The 20,567-nt window shown below is 35.2% G+C and overlaps 1 protein-coding gene across 1 annotated transcript; it reads right to left on the reverse strand.

The window, feature by feature from the left end:
* Positions 1-2,288: 2,288 nt before the first annotated feature.
* On the reverse strand, positions 2,289-14,831 carry LOC129267410 (tyrosine-protein kinase receptor Tie-1-like). The gene is made up of 8 exons (XM_064103066.1): positions 14,674-14,831; positions 14,168-14,272; positions 8,557-8,738; positions 7,536-7,640; positions 7,115-7,220; positions 6,351-6,447; positions 5,374-5,473; positions 2,289-4,760 (listed from the first exon to the last, which is right to left on the reverse strand). Exons 1-8 carry the CDS (start codon positions 14,678-14,680, stop codon positions 4,701-4,703), a joined length of 762 nt encoding a protein of 253 aa, XP_063959136.1. The 5' UTR covers positions 14,681-14,831; the 3' UTR covers positions 2,289-4,700.
* Between the last annotated feature and the right edge of the window lie 5,736 nt (positions 14,832-20,567).

The raw sequence follows: 20,567 nt of genomic DNA on the forward strand, positions 1-20,567 counted from the left end.
TGAAATCCTTCAGAACAATTTGCGTTAAAGAATGGAATATGTGTCCTGCTGATATAAGAAGTAGCAGTACCCTGTCTCGGTTTAAGAAATTATGTCATAAATACCCACTTGATAAATTTAAGACCAGTTGTTAGTTGCACCTGTGGGTGACATGTTTGGAGTGTGAATGTGTGTGTTTGTGTGTGTGAGTGTGTGTATGCTTGCGTGTGGGTAATGTTCCTGTTGTGATCTTTAAGTACCTTGTATTTTTTTCTTCTCATAGTTATTCCATGTTTGAGTAAAATATCAGATATTCAGGGGCCCCTGCTTACAAGCTGTGCTTCTTTGGGGTCCCAAACCTGTAATTTGTTTCAGTTCTTTATAATGTTACCATTTTTTTTGTACTTTGCTCTCCTTTGACTGGTTTGAATAAATTCAATTCAATTCAATTCAATTATGACGCCATGTGACCAGGTTTATTCGCTTCTGTTGCACATGGTCACATGGGGTTCATTGATGTGTGCAATACTCTCGCTGATTGGCCGTTACCTCTCAGGTAGCGATTCCAATTCATTCACTCGGCTTTTTGCGAATATTTGTTAAGGCCTTGAAAGTAAACACCATTTCCTTTCCAGATGGCATTAAAATTCCAGAATTATGTTAAATGAATTAAAAAGAGGCAGAACACCTCCCTCCACTGGCAGAATTATGTATAAAACTAACTTTCGGCTTAAAAGAGCTTTTTGACGGGGAAAGTGCTTTAAAAAGAAATGATGACTCTTAGTTTAACTTGTCAAAAAAATTCTATCCGAACGAAGTGTGCCAGATATTCCACATAATATAAATTTTCACTCTCCAATCCATCATTAGGTCGATCGTTTGGCAAGTAAGTTTTATCACTAATTTTACGAACCGTTTAAACCCAAACATTATTTTAGACTACTTCTAAATTTCATGAAAACTTATGAGGTCCCACAGGGACCCATTCTTAGGCCACTTCTTTTTTCTATCTCTGTTAAATGTGTAACGAAATGTATTAATGATGGTAACCGACGACACGACTCGTAGCAGAGGTAAATGCTACAGAAGTAGAACAATATCCTACCAGAGTAATGGAAAACATATTTCATGGGTAGTTAAAAATCCGTCTAGTTCTTAATGCTGATAAGACGCATCTCACGCATCTGATCGATTCCAAGTGGAGTAAATGGCAAATGTGTGATAAGATTTAAAGAGGCCAAGTGATTTAGTGATATTATGATGAATATATACGACTGACGGAACATGTCGAAGTGTAATGAACGAACAAAAAATATAGTTTAAGCTAGATCTCGGAAATTCCTATGCGGTGTCTTCGTCCTCCCGTTTTTTGATCACGGTTCTTGTGATTACTCGGAAATATTTCAAATACGAGCAGTCATAAAAGCTTCAAAAACTAGCTGTGCGTAGAGCATTGGGGTGAGGATTTGAGATTTCTTGACAAAATGATTAGAATGGAGCTGCCTATTCAGACATTTTTTTTACAATTAAGACGTGCATTGATGATGTATAAATCAATGCCTGACATGGCACCAACATACCTAAATAGTTATTTAAAACATGTCAGCTCTGCTCCTTAATGTATCTTACCTATCTCTGAGCTTGATCAGGCATTTTCATAAAAATTCGGAAGTTTGTTTTGCTCTAGAGAGAGTCTACATGTTGATAAATCCCAGGACCAGACGACATTCCCCCTATTATCCTTTCATGTAGTAATACACCCGTGACTATTATTTCAATGCATCAATAACTTGCAGTCACATTCCTTCTCTTTGTTTGTTTCATGTTCAATACTTTTCTGTTTTGTGTGTGTGCATGTGTGTGAGTGTTCTAAGCCTGGATAAGAATTTATTTCTCTTGCCTCCAAATCCATATTATTTAGAAATACGCATACATAAACCCTATTTTGTCACTCGAATAATCACTGTATTTGAGAATTATTGATGATTATACATGACAAGGGTGCGGATGTTGATGATATATAAAAATGTGTAGAACTTGTTTTAGGTCGAGCAAACAAATACTTTACATCCATTCATAAAATATCGTAATTTTCAGACAGTTCTCAATTATCTCTTATACTCAATGACCCAGACTTTACTCCAATTATCATTTAGCTCCGCATAATTTTAATCAGGAAATTGTATTTGTACGTTCGAATTCAGTATGGATAGTTAATGTTTGCCAGTGGTTAATTTGAGTAGGATGAATATACAATTTCTCTGACAATGTACAAGAATATTATTCGATATGAAACAACATATGACTAAATGCCGTACTTTCATTTTGTCAACATATCAAATCAATTTCACAAATCACCGCAATAGCACTATTTTCTCTTACACTTACAAATGTTATAGGTGACATTTATTTCATCCTTCCGTTAATTGCATATACAACACGATATTTACAAGCACTTATCATAATTCGCTCTCATCGTTTTCTTTGTAGAAATAGTATATCATAAGAAACATGCTAACATAATTGGAGATTCGTTACAGATTTTACTATATATTTCTTTTAAAGTTTACAGTACTTAGAGAAGGAGGCTCAACAGTAAACAAACTAAACAATGTTTTATAAGTTGTACAATCGATGAAAATTGATTTCTTAAAAAAATTGCATTTATCTGCATCAAAATCACCAGAAAATTATTACACACACCCTGCACATCCCCAAACACACACGCGCACATACATTGTACATCAACGCTCACCGCATACCTCACTGCAATGAGAATAACGCTTACCATTCTTACACCCTTGGGAAACAATAATGCATGTATTTATTTCATATAGTCAGACTAACCTATTCCGAATTATAATCTACTTAACATAAGTGTTCAATATACATTCCACATGAGGGTGCACCATACATAACAATAAGGTAACATAATCAACTGCCGAGGCAAGACATTTAGTCCTGTATAGGCCCTATGGAAAATGAACTAAACCTTGTTTTTCATATAAATAATATTTTTTTATGATTTCTTGTCATTCGAGGGTGCTGATTACGAATCTGAATGATGCCACTCATGTAACCTTGAGCATTTTCCGCAAATTGGCAAAATGAAATATGGCTGCCAATTTATGCAAATTATCCATGAAAATCATAAAATTGCCCGCACATAGGCTATAAAATATAGTAATTGCGTGTAAAAAAATGTACAATATGAATGGGGAAACTAATTTTCACAAAAGTGAGCACTAAAATGCACCTGATTGTGATATAGGAGTGAAATAATCAATGGAAACACGAGTTATAACGAAATATATTATTTGATGTTATGTATGTGATAAAATAATGATGCATTTTGATATTCACAATTGCCACCAATTCCCTAACAGTATTAGGTACAATGCTAACTGGGAAAAATTCACAAGTGTACTAAAACTGCATATTATTATAAAGATAAACGAGTAGTATACTTAATACAAATTTTTTTTACGAAATACAATATTCAATATGCAATATATGTGATGACTGCTGTATTTCTAAGTCATTATATACAATGCGGATACAGAAACTAATTTTCATAAGAGTAATAACCATAAAATGCATGTAATGGTGATATACGACTTAAACATTGTAATAAAAATATGTTTTCTAGCTAAACATATGTATTTTGTCATGCATGAGATAAATGTTGCATTGTCAAATTCACAATGGCCCCTAAAAGCTCTGTCAGTATTATCTACAATGTAAATTGTAACAATACAACTTTATAAGAATTTGGATTTGCTTGACTATGAAATCCATATTTTCCTGTTGTATAAGCAAAATATTATTTGAAATCGTGATTTTTATCAAATATCATTTCTTCTGCCATGTAGGTTATCAATACTGTATTTTGACATTTAAAGTAGCCGCTACAAGCCCTATTATATATAACATGCGTACATCTATATGGAAACTAATTGTCACAAGAGTGAGAATCATAGAATTAACGTTATTTTAATGTATGAGTGAAATATTGTCTTAAACATGTCTAACTGAATACATCACGTATTGCTCTTGAAGGTAATAAGTACGGTAATTTGAAATTCAAATTAGCTTCCATAGGCCCTAAAAGTAATGTGTAAATTGTAACTGCGGACATATAATTTAGACAGAATTTGCCTCTTCTAGCCCTGACTAATTTAGTGTGGATAAATGGGAAAGTAATTATCTAGACATTGATCCGTATATGAAGATGTAAGGCTTTGTACATTTTACTTCATCTGATGCTATTGTAACATTCAACGAAACCTACCCAACCGAATGTATGTACATTGAAATAAAGTCAATCAGGGGCCCGAAACACAAAGCTGTATAGCAATCATCGTACAATTTTTTAAACTATTGATTGCATTGGCTACAATGTACAATCAAGCGTAAAAAGTACAATTAATCCCTAATGGGACCCTGGAATTGGTCTCGGTGAGGGTTAAACAAACAAAAAAACGATTACTACTAGGAAAATTAAAAAACCTATATTTTTTATGCCTTCTGATACTAAATATACTACTGCATAGCATGATATATTTTTAAAAGAAAAACAAATGAATCTAGATCAAGTCAATGGACCAATGGTATCCAGAGAAGAATGAAATGCGTGAATTATTTACACTTAAATCTAAAACGAATGCATTGACCTTCCATATAAAACACATATCGTGAGGCATTGTTTTATGCTCTTGGCATCACATATCTAGAGTAGAAGCATACAACCCTTCATCCAGGTCATTCAGAGACAAGTAACCCTGTGAAATAAGAAAGAAATCGTTAAGATTTTAATGTCATAAAAAATAAATTTCAAACCAGTAATGATAAATTCAAATTTACTTCTATAATTGCGGTATTTCAGAGATTAGATTTATTTAGTTATTTACTTATTTATTTTCAAAAAAAAATATGTAATACATGTTTTATAGATCAAAATAATATCAACTGCATGTCATGAAAGACTTCTGTTAAAAGAAAGAAATAGATTCATTGTAATATAAATGGTACACATAAAAATCATACAAATTATTATACAATAAAAACAAATAAGGGCTTGTTATGTAACATATGTGTACAACTTACGTGCAAATCCCCAAACAATATTCCAGTAAGATAAATGTGTGCATATACGTAAGTAAGCTCGTAATGAAAAATAATTAGTTTTCACATAAATATGAAAAATGATAATGGAGATAAGTGCAGATATCATTGTTTTATTGTATCTAACATATATATTTTTTTCCTTGATATTATATGATACCATTAAGAAATTAATTGTATAATAGATCATTAATAAGATTAAATGATAAAGAAAAGCGTAGTTAAAAAACACCAAGGAGTGTAAGAAAGACAGGATTGTTTTAATATTACGTGTTTCTTTTCTAAAGTCCTGTCCATACTCTTCAGGATGTGATCAAAGTTACTACGATTTTGGGGTTCCTTGTCCCAGCAACCAGTCATAACCTCATACCTTTGAAATAAATTTAAGATGATGTTTATAAAAAAATATGTATATATTATATAAATGATTAAGGAAGTATAAATGAAATTGATTTAAAACATGGAATTATTAGAGGGGTAGGTCTATATTCTAAAGGCTGAAAATTTTATGATTTAAACAGACAGGGTTAAATCACACAAACAAAAGACGGGGAATTCCTTCAAAATCTTACAATAACAAAGGTATAATATTTTTAAGTTTAGCACAATTTTTAGGTGAAATAGTTGTACGTATGTCCACTCGAGTATACAATAAGAAAGCTTTTTTAGTATATATAAACTATGATTTTTTTCCACATTTTGTCCGCCTAAAAAAAAAAAGAATGATTGATAAGTAATTTCATCTGTGAGATATTTATTGCTGTGTTTTTTTTTGTTAAAAGGAAAACATATCGTATACACATAACAACGAAAATATGAAATAATAATGATTTCATGCAATTACTTAAGAAAAAAAATGGGACAAAACATCATCGGCCCATATTTATGACGGCGTACATGTAGCCGTTTTTATTTAAAAAAAATCCAATAATCTCGACATTCGTCAGATCTTGATGAAATAGGCATTTTGCTAATAAAATGATTTTTACTATACTTTCGATGAAAATTATTTTCAACCCGGAGTACCCCTTTAGTATAGCTCATTCGAATCATGTTTCCCTAGGATTGTGCGAAAAATCTTTATCTATGAAGATTGATTTGTTTTCTTTGTTGTGAATTTGAAACATATACGGTAAATGAAATTTACGAGAGCAAACAACAAGTGAAATTCTCTATAGGTCAATCTACAATCCTAGTAATCCTTGTCAAGCAAGTTTTAGATTTTTTTGAAAAAAAATAAGTATTACACTTCTTGTGCACAGTGACGAGGGCATGGCATCTGGTAACCATTAGCAACCTCCGTCTGAACCGTGCTGAATGTCATCTTTGGGTATGGCCTTGCACCTATCAGAATGTAAAAGCAAAAATGATATTATGAAGCATCTGAATATCATATATCTAGAAGTTGACCAAAATAATTATATATTGTTAGAAGTAGAAGTATCAGCATGATGTCAAATATTGATTCCTAATAATCAATATCTCGACACCGATAAGCATATGTGCATATGTCCCCAACTGAAAAAAAAAAGACGTAAATGACAATTTTTTTTTGGTCAGCTTATCACAGCTAAAATTACTGCGTCTACAGTATATTATTCAGCTGATTGTCAGTCACAGGTTTAACCATACCTAACCTAAAAACTTTATTTGTAACGAGTATCAATCCCTTTTAAAATGTTCAACATCACCCGGCGTTTTATATATCATTAGAATGTTGATATCATTATCTTTCGAGCCGAATAAGGGTATCATGTAAAATGTTATTTTGATATTTCCGTCACTGTTGTTGTTGTTGTTGTTGTAGCAGCAGTAGTCATGGTAGTAAAAGTAATGATGTTGCTTTTGTTGTATTTTGCCTTTTACCATAATCATTTACCATTTTATCATCGACAATTGGTAGAGAATTATCATAATCACCACAATCATTAAACCAATCATTGTTATTTTCTAATATATGACTAAGATATTAGACATTAACACACAAAACTTCGTGCACCTCCTTTCTTACCCAGTGTCACAATTTCCCACAAGACGATACCAAAAGACCAAATGTCTCCTTCTGTTGTTTGGTCACCCGTTGCCATGGTTTCTGGTGAACTCCATCTGGTTGGTTTCTATATAGGACGGTGTGCAGATAACGAAGAATTTTGCTTTTTACAATAATTCAAGCGATTTGAAATTATAATCTACAGTGGACCTATAAAATGTCAAAGATGTCTTAATACTGGCCGAATAAGCAATAATAGACTGGTATAGTTGCAGGTCGAGGATCAAAGTCAAGGGTCACGTGACTTAGGGTTTCAGCCTCGCTTTATTTAGTATCATATATCTTAATTTACATTATTAAATTATCAAATAGGAGATAAATCTCTATCACAAACCTGCAACATAAACATTCATTATTGTAAGGCATAACGAGTCACACTTACAGCTACGTCACCAAAGAGCGATGAAGAAAGTCCATAATCTGATATCTTGCACTGCTTTCTTTCTCCCAGCAAAACATTGTGAGCGCAAAGAGATCCATGGATTATCTGAAGAAAAGAGAAATACACCTGCAACTTTATAAAGTCTTTAATGTATTCATCTATTCTGATCTTTGTGAAAGTAGACACATCTGTAATGAAAGACACAGGAGCAATAAACCTTTCCTTTTCCTGTAATGTTTCAAAACAAAAAATAAATTAGGTTTCTGGAAAGCATGGCTGCCGAAAATATTTCTGAGGATATGGTTGTACGGGGTTGCAACCCTGATTGAGGAAAGAGTTGTCTATCTTAGACCGATCAAGCTATTCAAGTATGAGTTCGAGGGTCCGTTTCAGCTTAAAAGCCGATTTTAATTCAAAACCCAACTGCTTTCCTTTCCTCTTCTTAAATCTGAAAATCATTTCTTTTTATTTAATATGAATAAAATATGCAAATTTATTCATAAAAAAATATATGCATATTTAACACCCAATTTCATTTCAAATTTTCTTCGTTTTTTGCAGATGTCATCATTGTAATCTACTTTAGAGGTTTCCACACAGAAAAAATGTGAAAGCCAATTTTTTCCTTATGTATTTCTTTGCCTTTGGAATTTCTTATGTATTTCTTTATTTTTCATCTTTTGTTTTTTCATTTTTTTTTCAATGGAAATTATTACAGACTATTTAAAAGCTAAATTAAACCCTAAATCAATTGAGCAGATCAACGAACAATAATCACCCTTTTATGAATTTCATCTCCCATAGACTCTGTACACAAAGTATAAAAATGACCCATTTTCGACATGACATTGTCTCGTAAAAAGTCACGTGACGTCACGATACCTATGTCACGAATTTGGACCCAAAAGTTGCGCGAGACTTTAAAGAAAAAAAGTCATTAAATTTTGCGGCGCTATCATTTTGCGTTTTGGAAATCTTCGCGCAGTCCTTTTAGGGTTAAGAAATCTCATTTTAATAATACCTTCATAGATGCAAGGAACTGCATCCCTTTAACAACCTGCCATGCCAAGTTAAGTAGGATACCCTCATCAATAAGAACACCGTTTGGTTTGAGATTACTGTACGTTGGTTGGGATTGCACCCCTGAAGTCTGTAGATGGGTAAGGAGTGTACCCCCTGATATGAACTCGTACAAAATACTACCTGCATGCGTGAATAATAGATTGTAATAGAAATAGAAAGGAAAACTCTGTGACGTCATGTTTAGTAGAGCATCTTCTTCAGTGTAATTAAGGATGAATATACTTAACTTTGAATGGATTGTTACTGACTCTTCTCGTTTTGTTTTGGTGATAGACCCCCCCCCCCCCACTCTGTCTGTCAATCTCTTTTGGGGGTTTCTGTCTCTCGTCGGGATGCCTCGGATGGGGGAAGGAGGCCAAAGATTACCGATATAGATAAATACAGTGCCTCCCACAAAAAACGAAACCGAGATTTATAGATGATTTATCATGCCTTAATCGCAAGTAAAATAGACAAATGACCTATCATTGTAAAGCTTGGGGTCTCTACTTTGATTTAAAATAATTTAGATCATTCCTCATTCAAGCATGTGTGAGCAGAAAAAAATGAAGAAAGGAAACCAAAAAGTCACTTGGCGGGCGGTATCTGACTTTCCAAAAGAAAATCACATTAAAAAAAAATTCAATATCTGTTCTTTTATTTGATACCTCAATTACAAAAACGGTCAAGAAATAACAAAGTTTTGTTTATTTATTTGGATTCCAATAACTTCGTAAAGTGAAGAGATTTTACGGGATAGCTTTTAGACTTAGTCGACACTCGGTTTTTTTACGATCAGCCATGTAGTCAGGTCCAGATTTTTTTTAAATGTGCTCAGAGAAAGTGCTTTAGGCATTTTGTGTTAATGCTGATTTATCGTTTGTTTTAAGATAATTCAGGGGTGCTGAATAAAAAAATGGTGTTTGCCAAACTTGATTTTGACGTTTTCATCCTCAAACCGGCAAAAACCAAAATGGCGGCATTTTGAATGCAGTTTCCCATATTAAACTATTTTTATGGGTGACTATATTTCACAAAAATTGGGATCTATGCGTTATTTTTCATAGCCAAGGTGGCAAACATAATGTGTCCGATTGAGTCGTCAGCCATCTTTATTTCCTAGATGGCTGCCATGATTCACAGCTGCTGATTGATAGATAATATGGCCAAATGTTTGATAATTTGGGGGCGATGCTGGCATAATCACATTGTGATATCTTTAACGTTTCCGCCATTTTTTCCTCGCCTGCATAGCAAAAGCAAGACATGGACGTCGCTTTTCCGACGGCGGCGATGACCATGGCGGCGCGGCGAAGTCAACATCAAATCTTAATTGAGGTTAACTTTTTGAAATGTCATAAACTTTAGGTTACAGATGTCTTTTTCATGAAAATTGGGATTAAACAAAGACTATTGAGACTGGTTATAGTTAGAAAAGGTCGTCAAGGGTACCTGGAAATCCAACATAGCGTCCAAAACGGCAGTCGCTGTATACCATCAACTCCAAACATTAAAATAAATCATCAAAATCATCAAAAAGCTTTCAAGGCAAATTATGAATCAGAACATGTTTACAAGATAGTGTGTGTGTCAGAGAATCCAAGGTGACCTTCCAATATGGCGTCTATAATGGACGCTGTAACTTTGAAATAGTCCGAATTCATATAATAACTTTGGGGTCAACCGAGAAAAAATAAAAAGGGAAAAATCACATCGGAACATTTTCTAGGTTTATCAGTGGTGCAGTTTTGCGCAAAAAAAAGATGATAGCAAAAAAAAATAGCTGCTATTTCTTAAAAATGTGGCTACAAAGTGCATATACTATCTACCTAGAGACATTTTTGTGTCTTTCTCATGATTTTAAGGGTCAAATAAAAAAGGTGAAGACGAATTACAGGAATACGCTGTTGTCTAAAAATTGGAGAACTTTCCAAAAATTACATTCGAATCGGCCACTATTGATACAAAATGACAATACTTCATATCCCATCTAGCGCCACTATTTTGGTGTCTCTGTTTTTAAGACTCATAAAGATATGTTTTACAAGAGATAGTGACATAATTAGATGATGGTGCAAAAATAAGTAAACATCCGAAAAACAAACTTTCAAAAATAAGATACGCTTTCACCTAAAAAGTTATATGATTCACTGATAAGTAATTCAAGACACGTCATTTTAGTGCTTAGGACTATCCTATGGTTTCATGATTAGGAGACAGCAGCAAGTTTTACGCAATTTTAGAAGTCGCTTTGGTCTTTTTACGAAGAAAAAGAAAACTGACCATTTTTGTTATTCGCCCCCATTTTTTTTTTTTTAGCCTTGAAACCATAATAGTGTATAATTTTTTCACCTAATAATGATTATGTTTAGGTGATGGAAGTCTTTTTAGGCTCATTTTGAAAATCATTTCTGAATAATAGGCAAAATGGACAGCTTCATACCATTGTAAATAAACCAAAAGTATTATTCAACCCTTGAAACCATAGTGTACACACCAAAATCATATCTCCCAGCTGGATTCTAAATGGGTTATGTCAATTTTTAAGTATCAACAGCCATTTTAATCTCCTTTATAGGAAGCCATCTTGGATTTTTAGACATACAGGATCATTGATTGCCCTTGTAGCTTATCATGTATTACTTGACCATTTAAACCGAGGGTTAGACAACATAATCATATACCCAGGCGGATATTAAACAAACTATGTCAGTTTTTAGGAAGCAGTAGCCATTTTAGACTCCAATTTTGTTAGACTTTTTGGATTCTTGGACATGCTGGACCTCTGACTGCCCTTGTAACTTGTCCTAATTTATTTCTTGACCCTTTAAACCATGGGTTAAACACCAAAATCATATAGACCAGGCTGATATTAACCAAACTATGTCAGTTGTTCGGTAAGAACAGCCATTATATAGACTCCAATTTTGGAAGCCATATTGGATTTTTGGACATGGAGGACCATAGGCTGTCTTTGTTACTTGTCCCAAAGTATTTCTTGACCCATTAAACCATGTGTTAGACACCAACATCATATCCTCAAGGCAGATATTAAACACACTATGTCGGGTTTTATGATTTTTAGATAACAACAGCTATTTTGGACTCCAATTTTGAAATCCATCTTGGATTTCTGGACATAGTGGACCGTTGACTATCCTTGTAACTTGTCCCAGTTTACTTCCTGACCCTTGAAATCACCAATGAATAAAACCAAAATAAAAGACACTAAAATAAGTAATAGATAAATTGTGAATTTTTAGGCCATGGCAGCCAGTTTTACGCAATCTTGGATTTTCAGGTACCCTGGAGCAGTGGCGTAGCTACGGGGGGGCCTGGGGGGGCACGTGCCCCCCCTGAGATTTGGTGTGCCCCCCCAGGTGCCCCCCCTGAAAAAAATGGCAGAGCAAAAAAAAAAAGGGAGAAAGAAGAAAAGAAAAAAGGAAAAGAAGAAGACACAAGAAAAAAAAAAGGAGAGGAAAATAAGAGGAGGAAGACGAGTGAATGAAATAATGTGAGGGGAAGACTTGCAAAAAAAAAATCCTTCATGTTACTATATAAAATTTTTGCTTGCGCTTCGCGCCAGAATTGCCTGTTCGATGAGATTCATATCTTGCTCAATAGGCTGATACGGAGCTAGTTTTGAAGTCAATATATAAAACATATTTTAGCTCGGACATCGAGCTTTCATTATTTTTTTTCATTTACAAATTTAAGTGCTCTGTAAAATGTCCGTTTTATGGTCTACATATCAGCATTTTAAGCTCACGCTGCGTGGTCACATTGTTTGATTTGCCAAGTTCATATTGTCTACGTGTCCCGGCTACGTGTATTCCATAATGTTCCATTAAACAAATGTATTCAGAATCCCCAGATTCTAGGTATAAATCTAAAACATGCGCGATAGCCTGCATGTTCTTTATTTAAAATGTACTTAAATTATCCAGTTTCACATCAGAATATCAATAATTGTCTGCTCACGCTTCACGATCGCATTATTAATGATACCCAATTAACTATTTCCTATTTATGATTTACAAAATATGAATAGAGTGTCCCACTTTTAGGTCTAAAATGTCAATTTTCTTCCTCTCGCGCTTCGCGCTCGCATCAATTGTTTAGTTACATACCTATCCCATTTATTAATCCAAAAAGTGCTTAGAATGACCTTTTTTTTTTTTAGGTCAGAATGTCAAAAAATTTGCTCGCGCTTCGCGCTCGCATTATTGAAATATATTTACCGTCTTACTTAACAGGACCCTTTTCGATAATGCTAGAACAGTTAATAAAAAATTTTCTAAAATAAAAATATCTAGTTACATACGAATCTTGTTCAGGATCACACATAACATTGCCCAGAATATTAAATCTTCAGGACAAAATACATGAAAGTGAAAAAAAAATCGCTCGCACTTTTTATAAGGCTTATGAGATTATTTAATGTTTATGTTGTTTTATAAGAATAAAACTGAGAAGTGACTGATCGGGAAAATATAATAGGTGAAGATAATTTCGGGCCCCGTCCCCTATTGGCGAAAGTCGGATCCGCCCTTGTGACACATACACACACACCGGAAAAAATGGTGCCCCCCCTGAAAAAGCAAGGACCCCCCAGTGCCCCCCCAGGAAAAAAATCCTAGCTACGCCACTGCCCTGGAGTGCGTATGTTCACTCTTTCCTTTTACCACCTACACCACTGAATACATGTATGCACCGAAAAAGATGTCTAGGGTAGATAAAGTGTCGGTTATTTTAATGGCGGCCATCTTAGACACCATCTTGAAAATAACCACTTTCCCGGATCCGGATTTTTGTAGATTCTTAGTAAGTTATTTCTGAGAGCAAATACTACCAAAAAACATTGACAAACATTTTTGTTACAAGTTTTGGGGTTTAGAATAGAGCAAAAAAGTGTGTAGAATGGCGGCTATATTGTTTTTTGCCAATTCGAGGATTTTAACATCAACATCAAGGTTGGCAAACAGCAATTTGAGACTCAGCGCCCTCAAATTATGCAAAACCACTTCTCAATTCAGCATTAACACGATATGCCTAAGGCAGTCAACTTTTCTCAAATCTGGACCTGACTAATGCAGAAGTTTTTTCTTAACTGTGCGATAGCTTTGGTGGGAAACCAGTGAAAACACGTACGTTTGAAATTACGGAAATACAAGCATTGTTTTGAAGAAACATATCTTAGTTTTTTTCTTGACCATTTTCTGCGATTTAGCTATCAAAGTAAACAGCAGATATTGAATGTTTAGGCTTGTGATTTTCTTTTTGAAATTTTGACACCCCCGCCAAATGATTTTTTGCTATCCTTTCCTCAAATTGTTTTTACTCACTCATGCGTTGGTAAAAAAAATCAGCTGAAAAAAGACATTCTAAGCTTTACAATCGTAGGTCCTTTGTCTATTGTATTTGTGATTAAGTTATGACAAATCATCGCTAAACCACGGTTTCGTTTTTTTGGTGGGACGCACTGTATATGATGATAAATGATATATATTACGATAATTATTGATTTTTAACATGTTTCCAAGAAAATTATCTTAAAGAGTTTTACGTACCTTGTTCTTTACAATATCCTAGACATTTGACAATATTTGGTTGATCCGATAGCTCGTAAAGTACCTTGATAGCTTGAAGTACTTGTAATGATTTTGTCACGCGATCTAAGATAGTGTATAGTATATAATGAAAATCGTATGACCTTTTATTTTAATGTTCCTTTTCCGGAGTATTTACCATTGACCAATTTCTGGACAAGCAAAGAAAATATTAAACAATAACATATTACTATTATTCAAGGGGTCATGTGTCCCCTTCGCGTAGCCTTTGCCCCCACCCCGTCCTTCTTTGAACCTGGTGAAGCTGAATTCAAATGAAAGGGAAGCCTGCCGCATCAAAACTATTTGATTATTTGCATTGGTTTCCAACACCATGTAACGGTATGGTGATAGCAAAATAATGCCAATCAATTTTCATTGAGATAACAAATTAAGCATTACCTTTAAATTTGAATTTCTTTCATTGTTATTAATTATTCTTAACTTTACGGATTACAAAATATCACCTGGCATTTGCCTAATAGCAACGTCGAGATGGTTTTGTATTGAGTGAAGATCTCCTCTCCATACTGCGCCGAAGTCACCCCGCCCAATCGTGCCGAGTCTGGTGAAGAATGTCACGTTTTCACAGGCAATGACGAAGGAGTGGGTAGTACCAAGTTTTAATGCTGTGTATACACAAAAACGTGTAACTTTACTCATAAACAGGTGTACAGTTTTGACACTATAAAGACACACCAAATGAGTAAAGTTTACTCATCAAATTCAGTTTCTTCTGTATTACTCATCTTGTGAGTTCCCGATGTAATGCAGATAAGTGAGTGTTCGCGATTGACACTATAATGACACACTGGTGAGTATTATTAGTGATTTTTTTCTTAAAAATACTCATGATTGTGAATATTATTTACATACGATTACGAGTGAATAAACTAACACAATCATGAGTATTTTGAAGAACACTCAAGAAAATAAACAAAATGAACAAATCTTTTATCATCTTTATTGTTAAAACTGCTCCAACGACTGAGCCTTTTTATTGTTTACTTAAAATTTACAAAGGTAACAACAACAACTGGCAAGTGTGCAGCAAATATGTTTGAAAACAACAATCAAAACAACTATAACGACTTGGCAAAGGTTTCATCAAAGTTAAATGCAGGGATGTCAGGAAAGGAATTTCACGATAATGCCGTTAATATTAATAACAACAGCACATTTAAGTAAAATTTCCATAATAAAAACGTAAACATAAAACAAACTTACCGGTGAAGACTAAATACTTTAGTCAAACTCTGACTCCATTGCATGCATGCAGCCGATCTTTGCTCTCGCATGATCGCGTGCATGACAGCAAGTGGCTGTTTAGACCAAAAGCTTCAGTTTCTGTATTTTGGTTGTTCCGCTGAACTGCGTTGGCTCTACTCACCAATACATAGACTGAAGGGTTCTTGGCCCGTACGTACAGCCAACGTTTTAGCAGTAACATTAGATCTAACATTCGGTGGAAACCCGATTTTGTGATCGTTTTTATGTACATACAATGTCAGATTGTAAAAAAGAAAGTACATTCAAACTTACGAGAAAATATATAAAACTCAGAAATATGGTACCTCAGACCGCAGTTACTGCTAATTCCTTTCAAATGATGATCGAAAAATAGTCATCTTCGATACTTTCGTTGGTCAACGTAAGTTGCCATCTTGGATGACGTCATCATCCTTACAGACGTATTTACCAGTCGCTATATATCGCGATTTGTGCCGCTGGTTTGCGCTTGTAGATTTGCAAGCGTTAGGAACTTGTCGCTCGCATTGATTGGCCAGGATATCGAAAATTTAATCGGAAAGCCTTGAGTGTGTGTGTGTGTGTGTGTATTTGAGTTTTGTCAGACGTGTATCAATCAGATATGATTATTTACGTCTGGGACCGACCTTTAACGTCACCATCCGAAAGACGTGACCGGGGCTCGAACCTCGAACCTCTGCATCAATTTGTAACTTCCCCACATAGCTTGGATTACAGGCGCACGCCACAACGCCCAGTTGTGAAGTGCAAGTAGTGTGTGTGTGTATTTGAGTTTTGTCAGACGTGTATCAATCAGATATGATTATTTACGTCTGGGACCGACCTTTAACGTCACCATCCGAAAGACGTGACCAGGGCTCGAACCTCGAGCCTCTGCATCAATTTGTAACTTCCCCGCATAGCTTGGATTACAGGCGCACGCCACAACGCCCAGTTGATAAAAGCACAACTCGTTGAACGTAGAGGGCAGCAACACACGGCTGCCATTTTTTCCTCTCCGGCAGAAAATTAAAAAAATAAGGAATAAATCATCGGTAATGTACATTTTCGATATTTTCTTAGAACTCATATAGTATCAAAAGAAAGATTAGAGTCTAACGAAAATAGTGGGCCTTCGTTCAAGATAATATAATGTCATTTAGAATTAACAAAAAAAATCTGGACAAAACCCGGTCGCCCGAATTGCTGACCTGATTACACATGCAGGCTCGCACTAACACACTGCCGTCGGTGAATGGGGATTAAAGTAAAATGTCAGAAATTGTTAAATAAATCCTCAGAAACGACGGTTATTCCTGTCCAGTGGCTGTTAAACTAAGTTTCGTTGCACGTGTTATACACGGCTGGTGCGGCACGGCGGATCGGAGAGAGGGGAAATAATATTTCGTGGGAACGAAATAATATTTCATGGGAACGAAATAGTATTGCGTGGGAACGAAATCGTATTTCGTGGGAACGAAATAATATTTCGTGGGAACGAAATAATTTTGCGTGGCCACGAAATAATATTGCGTGGGAACGAAATAATATTTCGTGGGGAACGAAATAGTATTTCGTGGGAGCGAAATAATATTGCGTGGCCACGAAATAGTATAGATCGGAGAGAGGGGAAATAATATTTCGTGGGAACGAAATAATATTGCGTGGGAACGAAATAATATTGCGTGGGAACGAAATGATATTTCGTGGGAACGAAATAGTATTTCGTGGGAACGAAATAATATTGCGTGGCCACGAAATAGTATATCGAGGGAACGAAATAATATTGCGTGGCCACGAAATAGTATTTCGAGGGAACGAAATAATATTTCGTGGGAACGAAATAATGTACGGAGAATTTTTCCCCTCATGTCACCTGGCGGGCTCCGTACGTTTAAGTGATTTTATTTAAAGGTAAATTGTGACATTGGTTTATTTCAAAACTTTGTTTAGATTTCACTCTTCGCTTTTCAAAATACTCATAAACAAGTTCTGAGTCCATAAAATGTATTGCATTGGCCAAAAGAACTGTTTTTATTCTCAAAAAAATATATAAAGAAGAGAAATTTTGCCAAGTGAGCTTTCTTTTGATGGAGATTTTGAAATTGACATAAAAAATGAAGAGCGCCACCTTGAGACCAAATGACATCAATACCTGCTCATGAATATTCATATCCATCGCCTCTGCGCTTGTCTCACGTGCCGATCTGTATACCGGCTATACAGTACAGTATCGGATTGAACGGCGGAGTCTATTTGCGACTTTTTCATTCATATCCTGTAGGAGCGTGTGCATTCGCCCAGTCCCTCGACGGCAAATTAAATAACTTGGAAACAACCAAGGAACTTTTTGAAATGACCATCATAATAATTGTGATGTTATGCACGTTGTTTTTCATATCGCGGAGAATAGGTCCTACGTACATCTTGATATCTGGGCAGAGTACCAGGTACCGAGAGACGGCTTTCTTCCCTTTCCTTGCTTTTCATATTTGCTTCGTTTCTCTAGCTGTATTTTTTTTTCTTTACTTGTCCAGGGTATGAAGGGAGGGAGAATTATGGTTGCTTGTGAAAGGGCTATTCTTAGTTTTTTTCCCGTTTTTTATTTCTATTTTATAATTATATTTACATACGCATTTTTGTTTCGATTCCGATTCACTGAATTGTTATCAATTTCTTCAGGTTCTGTATTTTGATTTGTTCATTATTATAACGTGTTGTAACAATTTTTTTAAAGGAAAAGGAAATCATTTTGTATTGAACTAGTTTGGCCGCCATTTTTCATTATTTTGCTTTGTGCGTTATATAGGCCTATAAGATGCTCTTTCTCTTCCAGTGATTATTTGTCAATATACTGCCTCAATGTATTTATCACCAAAAAATGACAAATACCGCGTGGCCTATGCCTTTTTTTTTAAACAATATATTCTGGGGCGGATCCAGCTTTCACTAATAACGGGGCCGGGGTAAACAATATTTTCATCCACATTTTTCCCGATCGATCGGCAGCTCAAAGCTAGTTTTTGTTGGAATCTATAGTCGTAACAGTACTAAACCCTATAAAAAAATGCGAGCGTGAGGTATTATTTTCGGACTGTGTATTGTGTCCTGAAAATTGATCTGAGCAATATGATCATTAAACAAGATGCACACTGACGGATAAGGTGCTCAAAAATTTGAATAAGTAAAGGCCTATTTAGTTCCCTTGTTCGTTTTACTATAAGCCCTTCAACAATATTTCCGTGTTTTGTATTACATTGATCAGTTAATATTTCTTTATGTCTCATACTATTTTGATATGAATTATACCTTGTTATTGTACTTGTTACTATGATTTTATATACTAATAACTCTGAACTTGTGAACCTGTTTAACCATGACTGAATGAATAAATCAATAAATGAATTGGTATAGATGAATAGATGTTCCATCGAACAGGCAATGCGAACACAAAGCGCGGGCTAAATTGTTTTTATACATGTGTAGTGACATGATTGGCTCCCACCCCTCCCCAAGTCTGAATTCCCCTCACCTTTTTGTATTCATTCTTCCTCTTATATTTTGTCCCCCCCCCCTCTGCTTTCGTTCATATTACTTTGCGCCGCCAATATCGGGGGGGGGGCGTAACGTCGGCCTCCTGGATCCGCCTATGATACCGGTGCGTAGGTCTGTATGTTATAACCATGTAACATCGATCCCCCTCCAAGTTTCTCTTTGTATTTTTCTTTTCAACTTGTTATGGTAGTATATACTGAACAAGAACAAGTATGACGTCTCCTAGGTGCCTCTCCCTCCACCCACTCCTCCTCGGTCCGCTGCATGTGCTCGGATAATAAAATTACGTACTTATCATGGTGATATATATATAGAATTGCAAAGTTTATTGCAAAAACTGCATTACTCGTGAATTTGTGTTTCGCATTTCTGATGTCTTATTAAATATATATATATATATATTCGAGGACATACAGCTAGGCGGAACTATTTGAGGGAAGGGATCTTCCATCTCTGTGTGATTCCGAAGTTCCGATGATGGTTCAGAGAATGTACTTCATGCAAAGTCACGTTTTGGCATGACCTCTCAGCGCTGGGCATATCGACGGACAAAAAAATGCAAACATGTGATGGATCGAAATGGTAAAAAATATATATTTTAAAGAAAACCATCGTTATAAAATGCAGTCATACCAACATTTTTTTGTTAATACCAGTTTGAACTTAGATAAAAATTATAACCCGAGGCTATATTAGCAGCAGGGGCGGCGGAACCGGGTGGCGGCAGAGGCACTTAACCCCCTACATAAAAAATCCCAGTAGGAAAAAATGCCTTTTTTAAATGGAGAGTGCACTTATTTCAAAATGATGTACATGTATGTCCCTTTTCAAAATAAAATACCCTTTTTGAAGTCAAACGATACATTTTAGGTTGGAAATCACAAAATTTTTGGCTCACGCTTCGCGCCCACATCATTTATTTTTTAGGAAGGCACTCACTTTGTTTTGGTTACAACTTGTGCTTATAATGTTCAATTTTCAGGTTTAAATGTCACAAATCTTCAGCTCGCGCTTTCCGCTCGCATCAAAGGTACACATTATGTTCTTGGTTTCAAACTGCTTAGAATATCCAGTTTTCAGGTTGAAATATTACAAATTTTCGGCTCGCGCTTCGCATCAATTATTATTTATTAAGACACACAATTAAGTTCTTGGGTTAAAAAAAGTGCTTTGAATGTCCAGTTTTCTGGTTGGAATATCGCGCTCGCGTCCATTCTTCAATTAGATGCACATCTTTTTCATAACAAAATTGCTCGGAATGTTTGATTTTCATGTGTTATTAGTCATGTTAGTACAAGCAATGTCTAGAATTTATAGCTCGCGATTTGCGCTCTTAACACCTCGCAAGAATGCTCTTTTAACAATAATTTGCGCGATTTGACCAAAAAGCTGCGAATTTCACAACTTCAGATTTGAAAATGTTCAAACTGCTTGCTTGCTACGCTCGCTCCCGGAAAAATAAAGCCTAAATAGATATTTTATCAATCAGAAAAGACTTTAAAAAGGTTTTGCTCAATTTAATTACTACAAAACGCACAACTACTTAACACAGATGATA

The sequence above is a fragment of the Lytechinus pictus genome, chromosome 8, assembly GCF_037042905.1.
Source record: "Lytechinus pictus isolate F3 Inbred chromosome 8, Lp3.0, whole genome shotgun sequence".
Classification (NCBI taxonomy): domain Eukaryota; kingdom Metazoa; phylum Echinodermata; class Echinoidea; order Temnopleuroida; family Toxopneustidae; genus Lytechinus; species Lytechinus pictus.

Excerpts from the sequence above, each read along its gene's own strand:
- LOC129267410 (XM_064103066.1), bottom strand. Across the intron at positions 8,739-14,167 it reads AGGATATTGTAAAGAACAAG|GTAGTATTTTGTACGAGTTC; the intron begins GTACGTAAAACT and ends TCACGCATGCAG. Across the intron at positions 5,474-6,350 it reads CGTCACTGTGCACAAGAAGT|GTATGAGGTTATGACTGGTT; the intron begins GTAATACTTATT and ends TTTATTTCAAAG.